This window comes from Struthio camelus, chromosome 1 (assembly GCF_040807025.1).
Source record: "Struthio camelus isolate bStrCam1 chromosome 1, bStrCam1.hap1, whole genome shotgun sequence".
Lineage (NCBI taxonomy): Eukaryota > Metazoa > Chordata > Aves > Struthioniformes > Struthionidae > Struthio > Struthio camelus.
In genome coordinates, this window is record NC_090942.1 from 93,946,860 (window position 1) to 93,967,367 (window position 20,508).

The window sequence follows — 20,508 nt, forward strand, 5'->3', positions numbered from 1 at the left end:
GAGCTGAGGAGTACTGAACAATCCAATCCTGACAACAATCCAATCCTATCAAAAAGAAGTGTATGTATGTTTTGAATTCTGTTTTTCCATGTCTTACACATTTAAAATGAACGAGGCTTGTCTGTTAGGAACGCAAGGCTATGAGGGAATTGAAGACAGAAGAGCTTGCAGCATGAGAAACAAATTTTGCTCTCTTTCTTAGAGCCTATAGGGCTTGCGCACTGTATTCTTTAATTGCAAATGAAAGGAGCCTAGGCCAAAAGTGGTCTCTATAAGCCTTCCCTTGGAAGGTCAGCCTATGCTGTATTGTACTTAGGAGCTTATCTGTGAACTTTTATGCTTCAGGATGCTCAAAATCTGGAACCAGTAAGGGATTTGTGCTACCCTCCAGAATGGTTGGTTGTCTGCTCAATCTGTCCCTTGAGCTTGGAGTGTGGTCTTTGCACAAACACTAGCAAGGAACTATTGGGAGATGCTTCTCCCCAGCTCTTAAATCTCTGCTCTCACAGCTGCTGTCCTTCCTACCTCCTTTCCACATGCGCGGGGTGACAGTTGACCTTGGGTAGAATATCTGAGGAAGAGATACTTTTAGTTGGCAGGGAGAGATGAACTAGGCTTTTTTGGAACCCTTGGTTGTATTTTGAAAGTCCTTTGAACTCACCTGAAAAGCAGATCAGGTTGGCCTGAAACATCAGGTCAGATAAAAAGCAGGCTCTAGCTGAAAGGCTGCTGCTCTAAGTCCCAGGGGTGGATTTGAACCTCTGAACCTCTCCTGCTTCTGAGGGTGAATCTATCTCTCTCCTTGTGCCAGGGAGAGCTAAGTGCCCTCTAATTATCTGAATGTCCTCTGAGCATTGAGTCTGTGCTTAGACTCTGTGCTGGTAAAAGTGACAGCTGCAGAGCTAGAAGCTGGATCTCCAGAAACTCGAGGTTGGTTTAAAACAGGGTTGACAGGATCACCCGTGGTTAAGGGCACCTAGAGCAGAATTTTGGGTTCAGACAACCCACCTTGGAGTGAAAACCAAACGTAAGGACTTACATCCTGTATAAATCCTCTCTTTTGGTGTAGTACCATGCCTCTAATCCTTATTCCCATCCCTCTCCTGCCTCTTTATTTTTATTTATTTTCATTTGTTTTTAACTTTTTTAAATTGTACTTATGTCTTTCTATCTGGTGCAGGAAGGCTAACTTTCTCTGAGCTGCCTACTGCTGTCCCAACCCAATACAAGCAGCTTTATACGCTTTGGAACTGTTTGTGTGGTTATTTCTCTCTCCTTTTTCTTTTCTTTTTTTTTTCTTTTTTCCTCCCTTCTCTGGAGTACACTCCTGGTTGCTCCTCATATTCCTGTTCCTTAACTAGAGTTTCTACATTGCGTGGCTGGTGAATAGTCTTTTCTTTCTTTCTGACTCCTTCCTTGGTACGTTCCGTCTTATTACCCCTCTCACAGAAGAGGGATGCTGGGTTTTATTAAAACTGAGACAACTTTAGAATGATGTTACGAAGGTTACTCCTTCGCCTCTTCCTTTCCAGACCCTTGCAAACATGCACATGCCCTCCTTCTATGGCTGGTGCCTGGCATGCTAGTCTTCTGCCAATGTTAATCTTTGTAGGTGCAACCTCAGTGTAACAAATAGCTTGGTATTTCTGAGCAACAGGAGGACTAGGCCAAAAGCAGTTCTCTGTGGGGACATTTGTGGAGGTCAACAAGCCAGGGTAGGTCAACAAGCCACATGCACACATGAACTTGCCTCCTTCCATCCCCTTCCAACTCTGCAAAAATACTTCTACTGCTTCAACTAATTTCTAGGTCATGTGTGTTTGTCATCTGATGCTCAGGTCAGGGACCCCTGTTGGATAGAAATATTTAGTATCAGATTTTAGCTGGCTGGTGTTAGCATTCAAAAGAGAGTAGAAAAGAGCAAAAATAATGTCTAGTGCCTGTTTTGTGCCAGCATCTCACAGCTACTGGGCTGGGTATGACTTCTAGGAAGCTACAGTCCAAGCTTGGCTTGGCTTGCTGGACTACAGACAAAATTTGCTGATGACAGCATATCTAACACTGAGTAGGTGTTGACAGGAGAGCCAGAGGGGTCCTCTGCAAAACCTCCAGAGGAAGGTATTAGGTGGGATGAAGCATGCAGAGTTTGTCCGACAGGGTAACATTGTGATTAGGAGCTAAAGTACGGAGACTGGTCATGACACGGGAACAATATTGGATTTGTTCTTCAGAGGGTGACAGGAGAAAGGAGCCCCATCCACAGAGGCTCTTGGAGGTGGTAAGTGCAATTTTTAATTCTCCTCTCCCAAAGGCCTCTTGGAGTGACCTATATTCACCCACAAAAGTCTCCTCAGCACAGAGGTCAGCATAGTGATGGCTACATCTTAGCAAAGTGCTTGGCAGAGTCCTGTGCTTTCCCTTGTAATGGACTTTTTGGTGCATAACCAAGTAAAAAGAGGTTTGTTGTGTTTTCCTTAATGCTTCAAGAGTCATGTTCTGACATGAAACTTGGAAACATCTCTTGTGCTGTAAAGAAAGTTTACGTTATCATTTGAGAATATGCCTCTGAGCGTGGTAGGTTTTAGGAAAATGTCAAGTAAAATGGGAGTTACTAACCTGAACTGGAAAGGCACTGGGATTACTGGAAGAGCTGTGAAGTCCTATGGGCTGCTACAACATAAGAGGTGTTAGTATCCTAGGGTTTGGGGAGACATGCGAGTGAAGGCAGAGGAGAAGGGCTGGGATGGAGAGCACCCTTGCTGAAACAGGTAGTTGTTGATAAAATGGAGGCTGCAGGAGGCTGTTGGGAGTAGGGCTGAGGAAGAGGTTCCAAGGAAAAAAATGGGATGAGGGCAGAAACGCTGGCCATGCTGAGATCTGTCACTTGATACCGCTTGCCAAACCACAAATAATTCCTCCTGTCCAAAGATCTGCCAGGTGACACCCTTGCTAGCTGGTGGCAATGGTTAATACCCCCACTCCCTTCCAGTTGTTCCACGTCATTGGGGAGCCGGAGGGCATGCCTGAAGAAGGAAAGAAACTTGCTGTGGACTTTGGAGCATTAGAATTTGCCACTTTGGCTCTGACTCTGCCCTGCCTAGCTCTGAGAATTGGCTCAGCCGGGCACATATTTGACTTCAGCAGATGCTGCCTGTGGGCTTTGTGGAGGTGCACAGAGATAATCAGGATCTGGTTTCTGTTTGCTTGCTAATTTGAGCCCCTGCTGTGAGATTTGGATGTTTCTGAGGATTTTATATTAGCTTTAATGATTAAAAAATTATTTCAATGCTTAGTGAAGAAGTTGCATGATCTATCATTGAAGCAGCTTAGAAACAGGGCTCATTAGGACACGTATTAGTGCAGAAAGATACCCTCGCCCCAGTGGCCTCTTGGAACGACTATCCACTCATCTAAACAAGATAAAGGTCTTTGCTGGCCTCCTCTGAGGCCAGAGGATAAAGCACTCAACTGTGAAACACGATTTCTTGGTTCTTTTTCTGGCTTCAACTATGCGTATGTCATTTCACCTGCTTCGGTGCCTCAGTTCCCCCATAGGTGAGATAAGCACAACAATGTATAAGCAATTCGGGGAAATGACTTTCAAGTGCCCAGGCTCATTGCAGAAAGAAACGTTGCAGTGAATGAAGACTGTTTTATTGCAATGAATAAAGACTATCTCAGCACTTTAACAGTAGCTTATACTACCTTTATACTATCTTGTATGTATATATATCTGTATCTTATCTATATCCCTTGTCTTACTTAGCTATTATATACATTATCTACATACCTTTTTGATATCATTTTATATAGATCTCTCCGTATATATCTATATATCTATATATATGCAGACACACACACTATCTTTATACTATACACCATTCCCATGGTATAGGTTTCACTCCAGAAGCCCAAAGTACAGTTAACCAATTTTAGCGGAGAACAAAGATCTTTTCCTAGCCCCTTACCACCTGATAGTAGCCCTACAGAGATGACAAAAACTTGTTATCTGGACCAAAATAACTAATTTTAGGCAAATCCCAGCAAGATTTTTCTGGTTACACTTAAAATAGAGAAAGGGTCTGCCAGTTCTGGGACTACAGGCGACAGGATCTTATTTCTCTCACAGGAACACTGATAGATACCATGTTTGAGAGGAGAACGATAATACTCTCTTTTATCTCCAGAGTCATTTTTTTACCTTCTCAGACAGCACTACTCTCCGTATTAGGAGAGAGAAACTGAGGTAGGGAGGCGGAAGTGGGCATAAAAAGAGCTGAAGCACAGAGCTGAGGCATTCCTCACTCCTGAACCTACACTTACGACATTGAACGCCTCTTGAATGCACAAGCCTTGGGCAGACCTTAGTGCAGGGTGGGAGCAAGGGAAGCACAGGTGAAAAGAAGGTGAGAGAATTAAAATGGGTAGGTGAGATATTAAGGTATAACTGGAAGCTGTTGCTGAGAAAAGCAGAAGGAACAGGAGAAAAGATGAGGTTAACAGGGATGACAGAGTGGGAGAAAAGCGGAGGACGAATGAACAGGGGAGACGGAGCAGGGGACCAAGTGGGATAGCAAGCAAGAGGTATAGTCAGAGCAGGGAGCATCTGAGCTCTCTCTGAAGAGCTTGTCTATTTTGCTTCGGCCTTTTTTTTTTTTGTTTGTGATCCTTCCTTAAAATTGCAGGAATGTGGCAACACAGCATCAGCACTCTGATTTATTAATTCCATCCCGTCCCACCAGCCCATAAAACAAAAGCATCTGTGTTTGCTCAAGAGGAGCACATGAAGGGCCTCATTCACGTCAGAGGTGGAGAGGGAAGCTGGCAGATACAGGAAAGCAATTGGCGCCTCCTTCCTTTTCACCTTTGTGTGGATCTGGGGTGGGGGAAGGGCTGTGGGAGGGAGGGATCCACAGAGGTGGAAGGCAGCAATCCAGGGCATGATGTATCTGGAGGGAAAAAGCTAAGATCACTGTGGCAGTCAGTTTGGGCTGCTCAGTGGGAGAAAGAGGAGGGAAGGAGGGACCCAATAAATGCATTAGGCTCGGCCGCATCCCGCAAGGAAGCCATCCCAGCGCTGCAGAGTGGATGTGATGGCTGGATCCTTTGCTTCCTCTCGAATTGGCCCAGCACAGTCATTAGAAGGTGATACTTTGCATAAGTTTGCCTTGATGAACAGCACTTCTATTACTATGGTCACAGCCAGGGTATTCAGGGAGCCATGAAGTCCCTCTTCCAGGAAGGCCAGCACTGCTGCCTAACCCATAGCTATGGACATAACCAGGTAACAGTTTATTAAATCTGCCAGCCACAGGAGAAATATCCTTTTCAAACTCTTTTTTAACATGCTTTCAGAACATGAAGAGGACTCGGAGTGAGGTGAATATCATCTATCCTCCTTTACAGACTGGTGCATCAAGGGGGAGGCTAACTGGTAGAGGAAAGCAGGCAACCTCTACTCCGCACCAGGCAAGGATCCAACTGTGCTGTTGTAGAAATAGGTACCAGGAGATTTCTACCAGACACAGGGGACCTTGCTAAGACCATATCTCTACCTCTAACTTTAGAGGCAGTGTCTTCAGGAGCCAGGCTGCCCTGCAACACTGCCCTAGGAGCATCACGGCAGAGGGAGCAGGGCCTGCCAAGCTGCTGCTGCCTGCCTGGCCCTTGGCTTTTCCTTCATGTTCTCCCACACAAGGACTGCCTAGGAGCAATCCTGCTTTGCTAGCAAAACAAGGTTCCCGTGTGCCCTGCACTCCCACACACAAACCCACCGTGAACTTACAGAATGAGACAGCATTGCTGCTCTAAAAATCTTTTAACTAGAGCTGAGTATGTTTGACTGCTAACCCTGTTCAGCTCCAAGTAATACCAGTGCTTCACTTGGCTAGCAGCAGGCTGTACCGGGAATAAATGCCCTTGCTCTCAGTGCCAAGGGGTAACATCCAAAGAATGGGACAACACAGTTTTCTTTTGTAATGCAGCCTTATTCATCAACCAGCACTACACAAAGTTGCCAGGCTGCTGGCAGTCTATTAAAATCAACAGCACAGGCAGGGAAAGCACTAGTGTAAGCACTACTGGACCAGCTCAAATCTCATCAGAACTTACCCTGAGCCTTCTTCACCTGACAAAAAACAAACCTATGTGAGCTAAGTGTCATCACAAAGGCTGGAAAACATAAATTCTTCTCCTCTGCATATAAATGAATATAGGAGTTGCCCCACTGATTTTTCACTCGAGTATGTCTGTCTCCTTTTGTCCTCTGCCTCTTACACTGATCAATGTTGTGTGTTTTAGAAGGTACAAGAAATCCTACACTAGGCAATTGTGAAGGGTTGAAGCCTGAAGATTTAGATCTATTTCAAATTGGTTATCCTATTCAATGATGAATGATCTATGATCCATCAAAATGTCTCCTCCTTTCTTGAATCCTACACTCAGCCTCGGCAGCATCTTGTACCAGCAAGTTCCGTATGTCACTATGCATTGCAAAGGAAAGTATTTTTTTAATCATCAAATTGCTACCTTTTGCATTTTTCCTGACTGCAACCCAGTTCATCTACTAAGAAAAGAGATGTAGAAAAGCATTAATTCCCTGTTCTACAATGTTCATTGCTTTGTTTTTTTCACCCTGGTGTCACTCCTCATTTATCTCCCTGAACTAAACAGCCCCATCTTAACAAATCTTGCTGTGCATAAGGCATTTGTGGGATTACCTGCTGAGGGAAGGGACAAACAGCAAGCAAAATATAAAGTACTCTTTGCTGAAGCTGTGGATCCCAACTCTGTGTCTCAGCCCCAGGAAACTGTGTCTCCTGAGGAAACTTTGCACTCTGCAAATTCTTCAAATTAATGAAATGTGAGCAATTTTTTTTATTTCAGGGAGAAGGATCTTAGACAGCTCCCCTGCACTGTGCAGTGGTGGAAGCCAACCACGCAGGTGACTGAACACTTGTTAATATTGGCAAAGTAGATGCATTCTAGCTCTTAAGGAAAGACCTACGGGAACATTAATGTCACTTGAGAGTGAACTAGGTAAGACGTCTCAACCAAGGTCTGAATTACGAGCCGGCACAGCTTGAACAACACGACAGGATAAAGGATCAAGTTCTTGATACACATGTTGGCCACAAGTTGGGGTGCAATTTGGAACAAGGTTCCAGCTCAGAGGAATCAGTGGGGTCTGACCAGTTTCCCTCTCAAAGAGTAGGGTTTATGCAGTCATGCCTGTTGCTGAGAGGAGGGTGACGTTAGCTCTAGGCCTCATCTGTACCCTGTATTTATTATGGTACCAGTAGGTTTTAATTGCAGTCCTCTTAGGCTGAGCTACTTCCCAGCTTTGCAAACGCTTCTCAGAGATGCAGGCCTCATCTGGGAGATGATCTGGGAGACAGATGATCTGGGGCCGTCTCAGCTCTGACGCTATCAGCTGCAGTGTCTCCCTGTGTAAAGTAGGGGTAGTCATACTGAAAAACAGCTCTGTACGTGGGCAGAGAGTGCTCTTCATCACGTACGTATGGTACTTTGAGGTCTTTGGATGGGAAGCTGTACAGATGAGCATAATACTTATTACTAGACAGAAAGGCCAGGAGCAAAAAGAGCAGAGTGATTTTGGACTTCTTCAGGACCCTGTAGATGTGTTGGACCCCGACTTCCAGTCTGGCTTATTACCACCTTTGTAGATTTTTTCTTTTATTAGGAATAATTAAATACAAGGAGGAAGAGGACAGATATCATCTTCCCTGTGTACATCCTGCAGAATAATTGCAAAGCTTTCCCAGAGCAATTTTGCATGCTCAGTAAAGGGCATATTTGGAGCCAATCAAATATCTCATCCCTCACAGGCATACATAGTCTTGCAGAGTATGTCAGGCGCTCTCTTTATTCCTGCCAAACATTGCCTTGCTGGAATAGGAAAGACAACTGAGGATGCTAAAGAGGAGGAAGAAGCAGCCTTGGAAGAAGCTCTAGGAAGTAGATGGGCTCGTGGTGTGGCTCCTCACACCTGGGACAGCAGCGTTGCCTCCCTACACATTGGTGCGAATGGTGTGATAGTGCCTGCAGCATTGGCACCCTGAGGGAGAGGGGCAGCAGGGGTAGGGGGCTATAAAGTGGAGGCAGAGCAGGCATGGAGAAACAAAGGCACGTGCAGGGTGATTACCGCGGTGAAGAGGGAAGGAAAACAATGTGGGGTATCGCTGCAGGGAACCTGCTCCAAGCCCTCACTGGCAAGCTGCGTCCTAGGTATATCTTGGCTCTCAGACCCTAAGGACGTATCCTGGCCTGCCACTGAAGCAGAGGGAAATTCCCTTCAAGAAATTCCCTCCTCTGCCAATGGAGAGGGTGTCACAGGCAAGAAGAAAGGATGCTGCGTACCCAGGAGACATAGCCTTGAGCTGTCCAGTACCAACCTGGACACTTTGCAGGAAGATACCGTTAAACAGCACTGAAGTGCTTGCCACAAAGACATGCCCAGCCCACAGAAAGGGTGTGAATTTAAAGGCAATAGGGCTATATGTTGTGCAAGAATATTCTTTTACATACATTTAGCTGTTTTGTACAGCTTTTTCTGCGAGCTTTGTACAGCTCACTAGGCAACAGTCTTCCTAAATGACACTGTAACAAAACCCATAGGTGCGGGAGCCTTGTTCATTAAAAAACCTTTCCATTAGAGCAAGCGTCCTCAGCCCAACTGCTTTACTTTCTATCCCGCAGCTGCCAAGTGTCTTGCAAGTCAGGCTGAGATCCTTCACCGTAAAGGTGGCTGCATCTCAACTGTGCCGTGTCAGCTGGTTGAATTGCTTTGGAATTGAAAGGTTGACTAAATGGCTTATCAATTATTGTAATTATTATTACTACACTGAAAATGTCAAAGAAGCCAAGAGCTTTAATTTGATATCATTCATTTTCTGAAATAGCTGACACTGTGTTAGCTGCTCAGTGCATCTACCTCTGACACTAACTGTCCTGCGAAGCCTTAATTCAGTGCTGACGGAAGTGCCCTGAAAGCGATGCTGAAGTAGTTCCCAGGAGGGAGGGAAGGAATCACAGCTACCGTGGTGTTCCTGGCCTTGTGCCAAGACACAGTGTATGCTTGGCAACTAGCACTTACCTATAGAGCATGTCCCATACATGCCCTTAACAGCTTCCAGGAAATCATGGAGCAGACACCAGCTATAAACTACCCTGGCCCCTAGATCTTGCTTTAAGGCACAGAGAGAAGGGGATTGGAGGCATGCACGGCTACAAACAGATGTGACACACTCTGTCATCCCCAGCTCTGCCAGTGCCCCCCCCCCCCCATGCCCTGTAAAAGGAGCTGAAAGTACCTGCAGATACTGCATCGTTCATGCTCCCCCACTCATTTGCTGTGCAAGCTTCAAGTTGCTGGAAGGATATTTATTGCCAGTCTTTGTTGCTGTGCTACTGAGATGCTTGGTGCTGGCCTTGCTCCCCAGAAGATCTGAACAGTTCTTCTCCCAAGTGCTCACAGAAATTAGCCCCTTAGCAGGTTTTCCTGGAGAGCTGAGGGATCGGCTGCTTCTTGCCAGACTTGCAGCACCTCTGGGATTCTTCTCTCTCCCTCTCTTATAGGCTAGCTGCTAAACGTGCTTCTCCCCTCCCCTGGCCCCAGCCTGGATGGAGTGAGTGACAGGAGGGCAAAACAAGTATTTTCCAACCCACCTAAGGACATCCATCGCAAACTCTGTCACTCTAGAGAACCAGCAAGTGCATCCCCAGCAGACACGTTTGTGCCAGTCAGGGGTGAAGAGGAGCCGAGTCCTTCCCCAGCCCTCCACCTCCTCCTGCTCCTGCCCCCTCCTAGTTTGCTTAATGCCACTCTGCTCACCCTTCCCTCTCTCCAGAGCCTTCTTGCCTCCTCATGGTGATGCTGGCCTTTTCCAGCTGTCGCCATCAGCCAACACAGGGAAATTGTGTCTCCCTTCCCTGTGCTTAGACCCTCTTCTCTGAGGGGTCAAACACCTTCTGCTCTCGCTGAAGAGGAGGAGGGCTGCCTAGCTGAGGGAGACAGGGAGCTATATGCTCAGGGTATGTGTCCTTCGTGGCTGCACGTGCCCGTGCACAAGTCCTCTTGCCTCTTTGTACTTTTTTCCCCTATATCTACCACAAAGAGGCATGATAAAACCTTTCACTGGACAGTGATGTGCCTGGGACACCGCATTTGGGTAACCTGGTTAGAGATGCTATGCTTTTTTTTGGATAATATAGCGATGGGTGGACAGAAATCACGAGAGGCGATATCACCCTAAAGCTGGAAAATTCCAGTCTGGATGTTGAATATTCCACATTTTGAAGGTGCTTAGATGGTGGGGCAGGGAGGTAAGGGGATCGCACGGCTTAGTTCACGGCAAGGGCAGGGGCTGCTCATGAAATTTAGACCTAGTTTCAGGTTCTGTGCTCAGCTAAAGTTTGGGGACCCGGCTTTCTGCCCAGCTCTTTTCTGACAGGGCATGCTAAATACAACAGCTGGTCACGAAACGAAGCGCTGGGCACTCAGGGGACTGCAAGGTCACCGGTGCTCTCCCACCCCGCCCGGCTCCCGGCGGCGGAGCGGGCAGCTCCCGCTTACCTGGCGAGATGCGCTGGCTTCGCCGGTCACCGGGCAGATCCTGGAGAAAACGGGGCAGCTCGGCAGCCGGCCGGGGGCTGCCGGGGGAGCATCCCCCGCCGCAGGGCAGCGACGCGCCCAGCTCGGCTGCAGCCTTGCCGGGCTCTGCCCACGCGTGCCCGTGCCCGTGCCCGTGCCCGTGCCCGTGCCCGGCGGCGGCGGCTCAGCCCCGCCGCGGAGCCGTCCCCGCTTCCCAGCGCCGGCCGGGAGCCAGCAGGTTTCGGCAGCCTCCTTAGAGCCGGCGCTGGCGATGCAGCTCCGCTTCAGCCTGCGCGAAAGGAGCCTTTTTAAGGCCACCCCGCCGGGGGAAGCGCCCAGGGCTGCCCGCAGCCGCCTGGCGCTCGCCGAGCATCCCGCTGCGCCACCTTAAGAGGGGAGCGAGGGAAGGGGAGAGAGCACGAGAGGGAGAAGAAACGGAGAGAAAAGCAGCCCGGGAGGGAGGGAGGCGAAGAGAGAGGGAGGGAGGGAGGGGAGGGAAGGGGAGGGGAGGACCGGGGCTGCGCGCCCGGCACTGTGCACGGAGCATCCCCGGCAGCGGCGCCCCTCGAACAGCGGTCGCTTCCCCGTCCCTGAGCGCTAGCTGCTGCCCCCTGATCACCAGTTGCTGCTCAGCGCTGAAACCAGGAGGGCAGAGTATTTTGCCTGTTTGCTTGCTTGTTTTAGGGGGTTCGTTTGCTTTTAACTGGACACTGAAGTTCTCGTTCCCTGCTTAGATTCTGGCGGCTTTGAGGACAAGACACCAGATACCACCACAAAATCTGAATGTCACTAACACTAAGCAGACCCACCTGACAGGGCCCAGAGCCAGAAGCCACAGCTCTTCTGGGCGTTGGTATCCTCACCTGCCTCTTGACGGAACACATCACTGCTGTGTGCCTCAGTTTCCCTTCTAGCTCTGTGCTTTGCGTTAGTGCAACCCACTTTCACCACAGCTGCCACTGGCTGATTTCAAACATTGGCCACATGAGCAGCCACGGTGAACAGTCTGTCCAGCAGCCTCTAGCTCGGAGCAAGCTATGCTGGAGAAGGCAGCTTGCTCTCAGTGGCTGTCTTCTGCTGACCTCCCTCTGGAGCTGTGTCCCCTGGCAGAACGGTCACTATCCTGCTCCCAGGAGGGAGGTCTGAAGCAGTTCCTCAGCCTCTAACCTGGGGCTGAATGCGCAGAGGGAGAAGTGACGGCTGTCACACCTTAATAAGTGCTCAGCCAGCTCCCAGCCTCTTCCTTGTATAGGGCTGGGCAGCACAAGCTTGCCCCCTGCTTACTCTCCTGATGGCTGTGGCCGGCGCATCCTAGGAGTTTCTCTTGAAGAGGGTGCCACAGTCTTCAGCAAACCCAGAGGTAGCACAAGCCCAGTCTTCAGACAAGACTGCTGATCAGGTTTGGCTTCAGCAGCCGCATGTTCCCCCTTAGGTCATAGGCTCCTACTGTGCGATGTGCTAAGCAGGGCAAAAGGCCTTGAGATCCTTGGCTGGGAAGCACTCTTGGAGAAGAACACGAGAGCAGTCTCCTTGGGTTAGTTGACAAGTCTCAGCTACATTCCTGGAGCGCACATTGCTGGAAACACCTTAGAAAGAAAGACATCAAGTGGCATTTCAGAGCCCAAATGATATTTACAAAGCAGAACATAGAGAGGAACCAGATGCGGACAGCATGACGGATGTGTGAGCACCAGCACGTTTGTTCGCTCACCTGCCTCTCCCCTCGCCAAAGGGACGCCTTGAGCTGGGTGTGTTTTCCCCAAGGAGACCCTGGTGCCATGCTCACCGCTGTCCTGCTCACTGCCGTGCTGCTGTCCATGCTCACCCCACTCACCTCTCCCTCAGCCAGGGTGGGCAGGAATTGTCCCCCTCCTTAACCAAGTGCATTGAGGGCTGAAGCAATCGTGCCCTGGCATCACAGGTTCCCCGCACTAGGAGAGAGCAGACCAGAAACGCAGCCACCCTTAGTGTTAGAGGCAAAAATCACCAGGTTGTAGAGCAGGCACAGAAGAGTCCTGTGCGCTTGGGGCTCAAAGCCAGCGTGTGCATGTCAGGAAATGGCCGGATGCTTTCCCACAGATGGCTCAGCAGAAGTCTGAATTAACCCTGCACTACTAGCAGAAGCATTATTCCACTCCAAGAATTAGCTAGCTGAGGTGCTCCAGCTCTGCAGCACCTTGATTTTAGCCAAACCTTCACCAATGAAATTGATTGTCTCCTGCTGTAATGCACTGCATCTCTCAGTATCCCCATGAGATAGGACAGAGATGTTATCCTCATTCTGTGGGTAGGGACTTGCAGAAGGGATAAGTGACAGATGACTGGCCACAGACATCTTATATGACCAGTGACCTGGACCCAAGTCTTGGGTGAACACCTTCACCCTGGGACCTCTCTAGAAGAGGCTTGTTAAGGACTTTCACTCCTGGGAATCTCTCCCAAGAGCAAAGGCAGGAGAAAGAGATTAGATCCAAGAGTGCTGGCTAGATCCAGAGTGCCTCTGTCTGGAGGCCCAAGCTTCTCAGGGATTTCTTATTCCTGCTCCAGGCTCTCTCTTTTTATGTCTACAGCTTTGACATAACTGTTTCACTGCTACACATGGAGCCACAGTTTAGGCAATGCATCCCACAGCTGGAATGGAGGAGCTGAGGGCCAGCGCTGCAGAAAGATGCTCTCCCACATGCCTGGTCTGAGCCGGCTCCTGGCAAAAGCAGGACACTTCTGAATTGAGACTCTAGTCTAGGGAAGAGAAGCCTGTGCAGAACATTTCTTTTGGCTAGAGAAACTAGGGTGGATTTATTGGAAGAGACAGGGCAGTACCTGGCATGCCATAACGTTCCTTGGCCCCCCAGAAAGTGTTGCCTGTGGCAGTTGGTGTTCCCAGCCACGTGGTAGGGGAGCTGCTGTACTGCTAAGTCCCTTCCTTCTCCCACGATCGTCATGGCTGTGTCCTGTCCAGAAACAAATCCAGCAATCTGCACTCCAGCGCTCTGGGTGGCAGCTCTCCCTCTGATGTGTTGTGCGATCTTAAGCTATCTGCTCTCTTCCTACCCCTATTTCCTACAGGGGAAGTAAAACATCACGTGAAAAAACTATGTGAAATCTCCACCTTGAGGGGCACTGTGAAGCTGAACTCATTCCCAAGCATTGAGTGCTTTGAGATCCTTCAAGACATGGTGCTGTAGAAGGTGGCTTATTGTGATCTGTACACAATTTATTCCTGCAATTTTCTTTTCTTTCTTTTTCACTGGCATTCCCTGTAGGGTCTGGTGCTGTGTCAGCCTTGAGGCAGACCCACAGACCACATCCCTGATTCTCGCAGTGGTAAGTCATAGGAGATGAAACGCTACGGAAAACATTCACTGACTCATGCTGCAAAGAAGTAAGTAGTGCCCCTGTGCTCTGAGCCTCCTGAGATCTTACCTCATCTGGGCTGAGAGCCGGCAGTTGCTCCACGCTCCCCTGGCTTGCCAGGTCTGCTGCTGCTGCCGCATGCTCTGCATGGCAGCGTGCACATCTGAGACATGTCCTAGGACTGGGGGAGTGAGTTGTTCACCCATCCCATCCTCCCTTTTGCACAGGTGTTTGGCTACAGGACAGCAGGGACCTTGACAATAACCTCAGCCAGGAAGTGATTCTGTGCTGTGGGTACCTCTCTGTTAGCAGCTGTGCTGAGGACTTACCTTCTCAAAGCATTCAAGCCACCAGAGGAGCAAGCACGGCCATTACGGGTTCCCAGCTGGCACGATGTACTTCACAAAAAATGCAAAAAGGGAGGAGGAGCTGCCAGCAGGCCAAGAGGAGGGCAGAGGGAGGATGCGGAGGCAATAGCAGGGAAACCTACTGAAAAGGTCCATCAATATTCATGCCCACAGCTGAAATGGCTCCATGTCCTTAAAGCACTGGGAAGCAATGACATCACATAACCCCTATAAATATGAATCTGAAGGCAATTTACAAGCTAAAGTGAGTGAAACCTTCTTTGTGAGCCAAGGAAGTCAAATCTACTTTCCGCTCAGAGTAAGGTCGAGGCCTGGAGAAGACAAGGCATTTCCTCAAAGTCACCCTTCAAATCAGTGCCTGAGGAATGAGGTGACACCCCAGTGCTCCTGCCTGCCAAGCCCCTGATCGCTACAGCCTGATCCTATTTTCACAGAGCCTGTTGAGCTATGTTCTGTCTAGCCATGCCTCTATCCCCAGGACAGAAAACCCATACACAGGAAACTTCTCTTCTCCCAGCCTTCTGGGCGTGATGAACAAGTGACGGCAGGAGGTGGGGAGGGGAGTTGGGCATGTATCTCCCAAGGTCCAAAGATGTGGCAATGCCTCTCTCCTCATTGTAAATCTGCCTCAGAAGATGTGCGACAGAACAAGCAGTCCTTGATCTAAAACCTGCCGTCCTTTGAAGAGCCTGTGCTTCAGCAAAGCAGCCAGCAATTGCTGCCTGAAGAAAGCTGAAAAGCTGCTCTGCAAGCTCTGCAGTTTCATTTCTCTCCCCTTGAAGCACCAGAACTGTACACTAATCAAGCTATTTCTGCTACAAGCTGGGGAGGAAAGAAAGAGAGATTGTTAGTCTTACTGCTATTTTTAAATACTTTGCAAGCTCTTGAATAGGATGATGATGGGGACCGTGTGAGGACCCAGACAGAGACAGATTGATGTGTGGTAAATGCATGTTATTCCTCAACTGGAAGGCGGCTCATTTGGTAGCACAGCTCCAAAGGTGCAGCAAGGGGCTGCTGCGAGGAGGACTCAGCTCTCAGCCGCCGTCAAGACCTGTGCTCTGCGTTCCCAGGGCTCTCTGTCTCATTCATAGCTGTTCATGAGACACCATTACTGTGGAGGGGCTCAGAGCTTGCGAAAAGCCTGTGAATCGACTGACAGTTACTCAGTAGGAGCACGTTTAAAGGTTGCTGCGTGCATGCCACAGCCTTCACGCACATTCTGTATAGGTCTCTGGGTTAAGCAACCACCTACTTTTGCATGTGCCTTGCACCTTAGAGGTGGGATCTGTCTCTTAAAGACTGGAGAGTCTGAGTGACCACCTTTCCCATGTCCTAGCAGAGTAAATCACTCCTGCCCATCAACAAAAGAAACATAACACAAAAGAAAGCCTCAAGCTTCAGTATCACCCCAGCAGCAGGGAATACACCCATGTCACTTGTGGGGGGAACAGGATGGGGACAGGGAGATGAGAATGAACGTTATGCTGATGGAGCAGTTTCCCTCTGGAAAAGTTTTGCAGAGAGAAAATATGTATTGACCTTTCAATCGATGTGAGCCATCCTCTATATTGAGCAGAGAGTTACATCCTGACTGTTGATTTCTATAGGATGGCTTACAAAAACAGAAAGTCACTCTCTTTTAAAATGTCAGCTTTAAGAATAATTTTCATACCATTCTGTCAGTCTCATCTCTGTTAAATTTGATAAGGCTCTTCCATAAAAGTAAGTAACTGCCTGTAAAAAGTTACTTCTTAAGTGCTATCTATTGAAAGCATGGGCTTTCACCATGCTATTACACTGAATTGATGCAGGAGTAGCTTTTGAAACTCTGTGACACAGAAACCGATCCTGCCAAGGAGAGAGAGTCAGGGCAGACTCTGTCACTCGACAAACACTGACCAGGGCAGATCTCTATGTGCCATCATTCATAACAGCAAATATTAATCTCAAGTCCAGAAGGATGTGAAGGGCTCTGCTTTCCACACACTGCTTTACTGACAGAGATGTCAAGTCCTCCTTTTTTCCAAAAGCAGATCATGACACATCCTTTGTCTATTCCCTTTGGGAGGCGGAGGAAGGCTGGGGGTGGAGAACAGAGGGTAGTTGTCACCCAGCTACTCGGCTATATGAGAAAGTGGCTTCTGTTTCCGAGCTTCTCTTCGTTCCACGTCTTTCATCAACACGGAATGAAACAAGACTGTCTTTTGTATGACAGGAATGAATGGTCCACATAAGGGTCAAATAGCACTGCTTGCAAAGGCTGAAACCTGCCTCACACAGTATTGGCTTGTCCTGGAAACACAATCACTATCAGTCATACGTGCCCCAAAGGCAGGCTCCCTTCCTTGCACTGGACACACGGGGGCAGAGTCCATACATCCAAGAGGGGAATGAAGCAAATGCCAGGCCAGTGCTGCCCTATGCAACATCTGTGTAACAACTAGTGGCTGAGCAAGGCTTTTCCTTGCTTGGTCCCTCCACTCCCTGGGTTTGTGCTCGGATGTGAATCCGCACAGGTCTGCGGTTTGGTGGCATCATAGGTGCAAGTGCTTTAGAAAGGACCAAGGCTTGGAGTTCAGATCAGAAAATTCCCTTGATGTGGCTATGTTCTGATCCAGGCAACAGCTCTAGTTCTGAGTTTTGGTCATTAAATGAGAGGCAGCCATGAGTCTGAAGGGATTCGCCTAGTCAGCTACATGCCTCCTCCAACACAAGCATATGAAGAAATCTCACAAATGTGATAGAAGCTTTTGATCACCCTCTGCTCGAACAGAATCTGCCTCCTGCTGTGGTTTACGGAAACACAGAAAGAGGCATGCTATTCTTTGCTGGAATGAACTTAGATTTTTGTTCATCTGGTCTTGCTATTTGTGGGGTCCCTCTAACTCTCTCAGCTCGTGCCAGCCTGGCCAAGTTGGGTAGCTGAGTTTGGGTAGAGCCTTCCCTCAAGGGAGGTCTGGATCTGTTAATGAAAGAGCAGAATCTGTCACCACAGACAAGTATATGGTGTGCAGCTTGCTTTGCAACAGGGTTCATCTAAGCTTACGATCTCTCCCTCCATATGAACAGCCGTCACCAGTCCAATGGAGTCGTGCTTAGGTTTCTATCTGGGAGACAGCCTGGACATTACTATTTCAATGCGCCACACTTGCTTTCTGGAAATCTCCTGAGCATTGCTCAGGTCAAGCTAATTACAGCTGTGCTGAGTGGCACTGCAAAAAAAGAGCTGGATGCCAAAATATGTCTTTATCACGTCAATCTAGCAGTGAAGAAGTGTGTGTCCATGGGCAGAAGCAGGGCTGGAAGAGGACAGCTGGCTGAAAGTATAACGCTCTTTGGAAGTACTAAGGAGTCTTGGTGATTGCTATGTTGTGACACATTAGCAAACAGAAGGGGCCCTGTGCTAGGCGGTTTGTTAAAGGGATTTCATTCTTTAAACTATCACTATTGAATGCTTGTAACGTATGGCCAAGGGAGCCATTACTGCAACAGGAAAGTCTCTCTCCAGCCTGGAAAAGAGTCTCACAAAGTGGAGCTGGGACAATGTGATGTGACAATGCCATGCAAGGGCTCAACAAGTTTTTAGGCTCCTGGGTGATCCTTTGTGTGGATTGCAGTCCTTCTCTTAAAGCTCAAGAGGCAGTCCCACCCAACCTGAAACAGGTGGACAAACTCTCTGTGCAAAGGAATGGGATGAAGTCATGAGCACTAATATGGAATTCCCTTCCTCTCCATTCTCCTCCATCTGCTGACCTCATCTTAGGTCTGAAGAGGCCACTCTGTGTAGGCGACTCAAATGGCATACAGTCTTTCGGCTTGTTTGGCTCTCAGCGCCTCACCCACACAAATCCTGCCGATAATCATTACTGTAATGTCTTCAGAGCTACTTCCAGTGAGAAATATTGGGAGAAAAATGATTGGTGGATATAATGTGATGTGCTGACACCATATGCACACACTTCATATCTCCTCCTTCTTTGAGTCTGATCCATAGTGAAAGACCTCCTTGTTATTTCTGCACTTCCTCCTACTGAATCTGCCAAGACATCGTGAATGTACAAAGGCTGCATGTATGCACCTATGTGTGTGTGACTGTACACGCATGTACGCACACCAGTATTGCACCCCAGCACTGCTCAGCAAGTAAGGCTAGTGTTAACTCCTCGAACAACTCAGGATACATCACAGGATACATCAGGATACTTCGCCTGTCTTTGCAGAAATGCTTTAGTCAGGCAGGACTAATCTTGTCAAGAGAATGTCTATACATGACATTGACCTAAGAAGAGCTAATACTCTCAATAAGAAAAAAAGTACACATTTACTTTTGTATCCTTCAAGATTTGAATATACTGGGAAGTTGATTAGTACGGCAACAGAATAGCACTTATTGCTCTAGCTACGTTATTTTAACTCCCTCTTGTGCATAATCTATTCGAGAATAAGAGTAATCACTCCAAAATAAGAGAATGATTTTATTCTAGAACAGCATTTCCCTGTGGCTGAATTATACTAAAAGCAGGGAATGAACTAGTTTTTCCTGCCTTAACGAACTTTGGGATGCAAAAATTGTTTTCTGATCTGCACCAGAATGAAAATCAGATTCTTCTGACATTTTTCAGGGAAAATAAATCAGAAAGATCAAGAAGTGCTCCTCGATAGCCTGCTGATCAGAGTATCCACTATGGCTGGTGGATCCACAGTCTGAGGCCCCTTGTCAGTCTGATTACTGGGTGGATATTCAACCTAGCGCTCCTGTTGAGAAAAAGATGTCCTAACTAAAAACAGTTCACTATGACAGGTGCGTGTTCTGACTCTCTCTCTTTTTTTTTTTTTTTTTGTAGTTGAATTGTGCTTCTCCTTGAGAAAAGTTTCAACTTTGATAAAATCACTTGGTATTTTCCAACGAAACACTGGTTTGTTAAAAAATTCATGACCAGCCTTAGTAGTATTAGCATGGATTTAATGGTATAATTATCTGACTATAGTTATGCTGGTCAGTTCCCTGAGGTACAAGAGCTCTGATTTTTTTTACATGAGCTCATATAATAATGCAAGTCAAGTAATCCTCTCCCCCAACATTAGCATCTCATCTCTTCCCTGAAACTGAAACTACCCTTGTTAACTGTGCTCAGTAGCAGCTATGCAATCCTGCTAGTGTCCCCTGCTCTGCTCTGCAGCTCCCCCGCTCTCCCAGCCTGGGGCTCCCTACACACATGTGCTAACATCTATTTTCATGGGGGATCTTCTTGAGGTTTCCAGCAATACCTCTCCTTCCTAGTGTGCAAAATCCCCAGCTATTCCAGGGTCTTACACCACTTGCTCTTTATCTGCCATATTGCTAGCACCCAGGACTACTTTCAGGCTGGTGACCTTGAAGCAGAAAGCTCTGTATCTCTTCACCAGCCTGCCTGCCGGCCAGCTTGCCTTTGCCTTCCTACTGCATCCTCCCCCTCCACAGGCGCACTTCAAGCTTGTTGTAGCATCTGCTGCCCTCTCATTTGGAGTCTCACAGTGAACGCTGCTGCCCTCAGCTAACTGTCAGTATTTATCATGACATCCCATTAGCACGATCCACCCTAATGACTGTGAAAGATGCATCCATTTCCATTTTCTAAAGGGCTTCTTCTGGCTGAAATCCAGCTGCAGGGTGGGACTGGGGAGGGTAGCAGAGGGGACAGATCTCTGTGTTGACAGAGCAAAGCATACACATCATTATGAAGTGCTCTTCTCTCTAACGGACCATTGGCTGTCACAAGTGAGTGAAGCATTCCTCTCTTGGCAGCTCGGCACTCAGTCAGGGCACTGCAAGGTGTGAGCTGGCCCTGGGAGATGGGGGAATCTCCTACCTTTTGCCCTCAGCAGAGACAGAGCAGCTTTTCAATTACCCAGGCTGCAATTACCCAAAGCTGCTACTTCTCTTCTAAGCAAGTGCTAGCAACCAAATCCACAGCTCAGGATCCAGTGCAGAAGAGCCATGAGTTAGGGTATAAAAAGATAGTAGGCAGCCCCTTGGGAAGGAGGTGTATGTGGTGGGGAGAGGGGGCAGGTTGGGGAAACCATGCTGCAACCTGTCCCTACTGTATAGGGCACTCAGGTCACGCCAAATATGCAGGTCCCTGCTGTTAGGGTTATATGGCCCCACTTTGATTTTTCCTGCTCAGTGAGGGA

General features: G+C 48.2%; 1 protein-coding gene across 6 annotated transcripts in view; it reads right to left on the reverse strand.

Annotated features, from left to right (window-relative positions):
- Nucleotides 1-11,062, reverse strand: part of LOC104144278 (galactosylgalactosylxylosylprotein 3-beta-glucuronosyltransferase 1) — a 31,360-nt gene extending 20,298 nt beyond the window's left edge. For 2 of the 6 annotated variants that reach the window (XM_068958672.1, XM_009675213.2), the window contains exon 1: nt 9,333-9,558. In XM_068958672.1, coding sequence (XP_068814773.1) covers nt 9,333-9,347 — 15 coding nt within the window. In that variant the 5' untranslated portion in view covers nt 9,348-9,558. Of the gene's footprint in view, nt 1-9,332; nt 9,561-10,594 lie in introns of those variants that run through there. The other 4 variants (XR_011143761.1, XM_009675212.2, XM_009675211.2 and 1 more) reach the window with 4 other exon arrangements.
- Between the last annotated feature and the right edge of the window lie 9,446 nt (nt 11,063-20,508).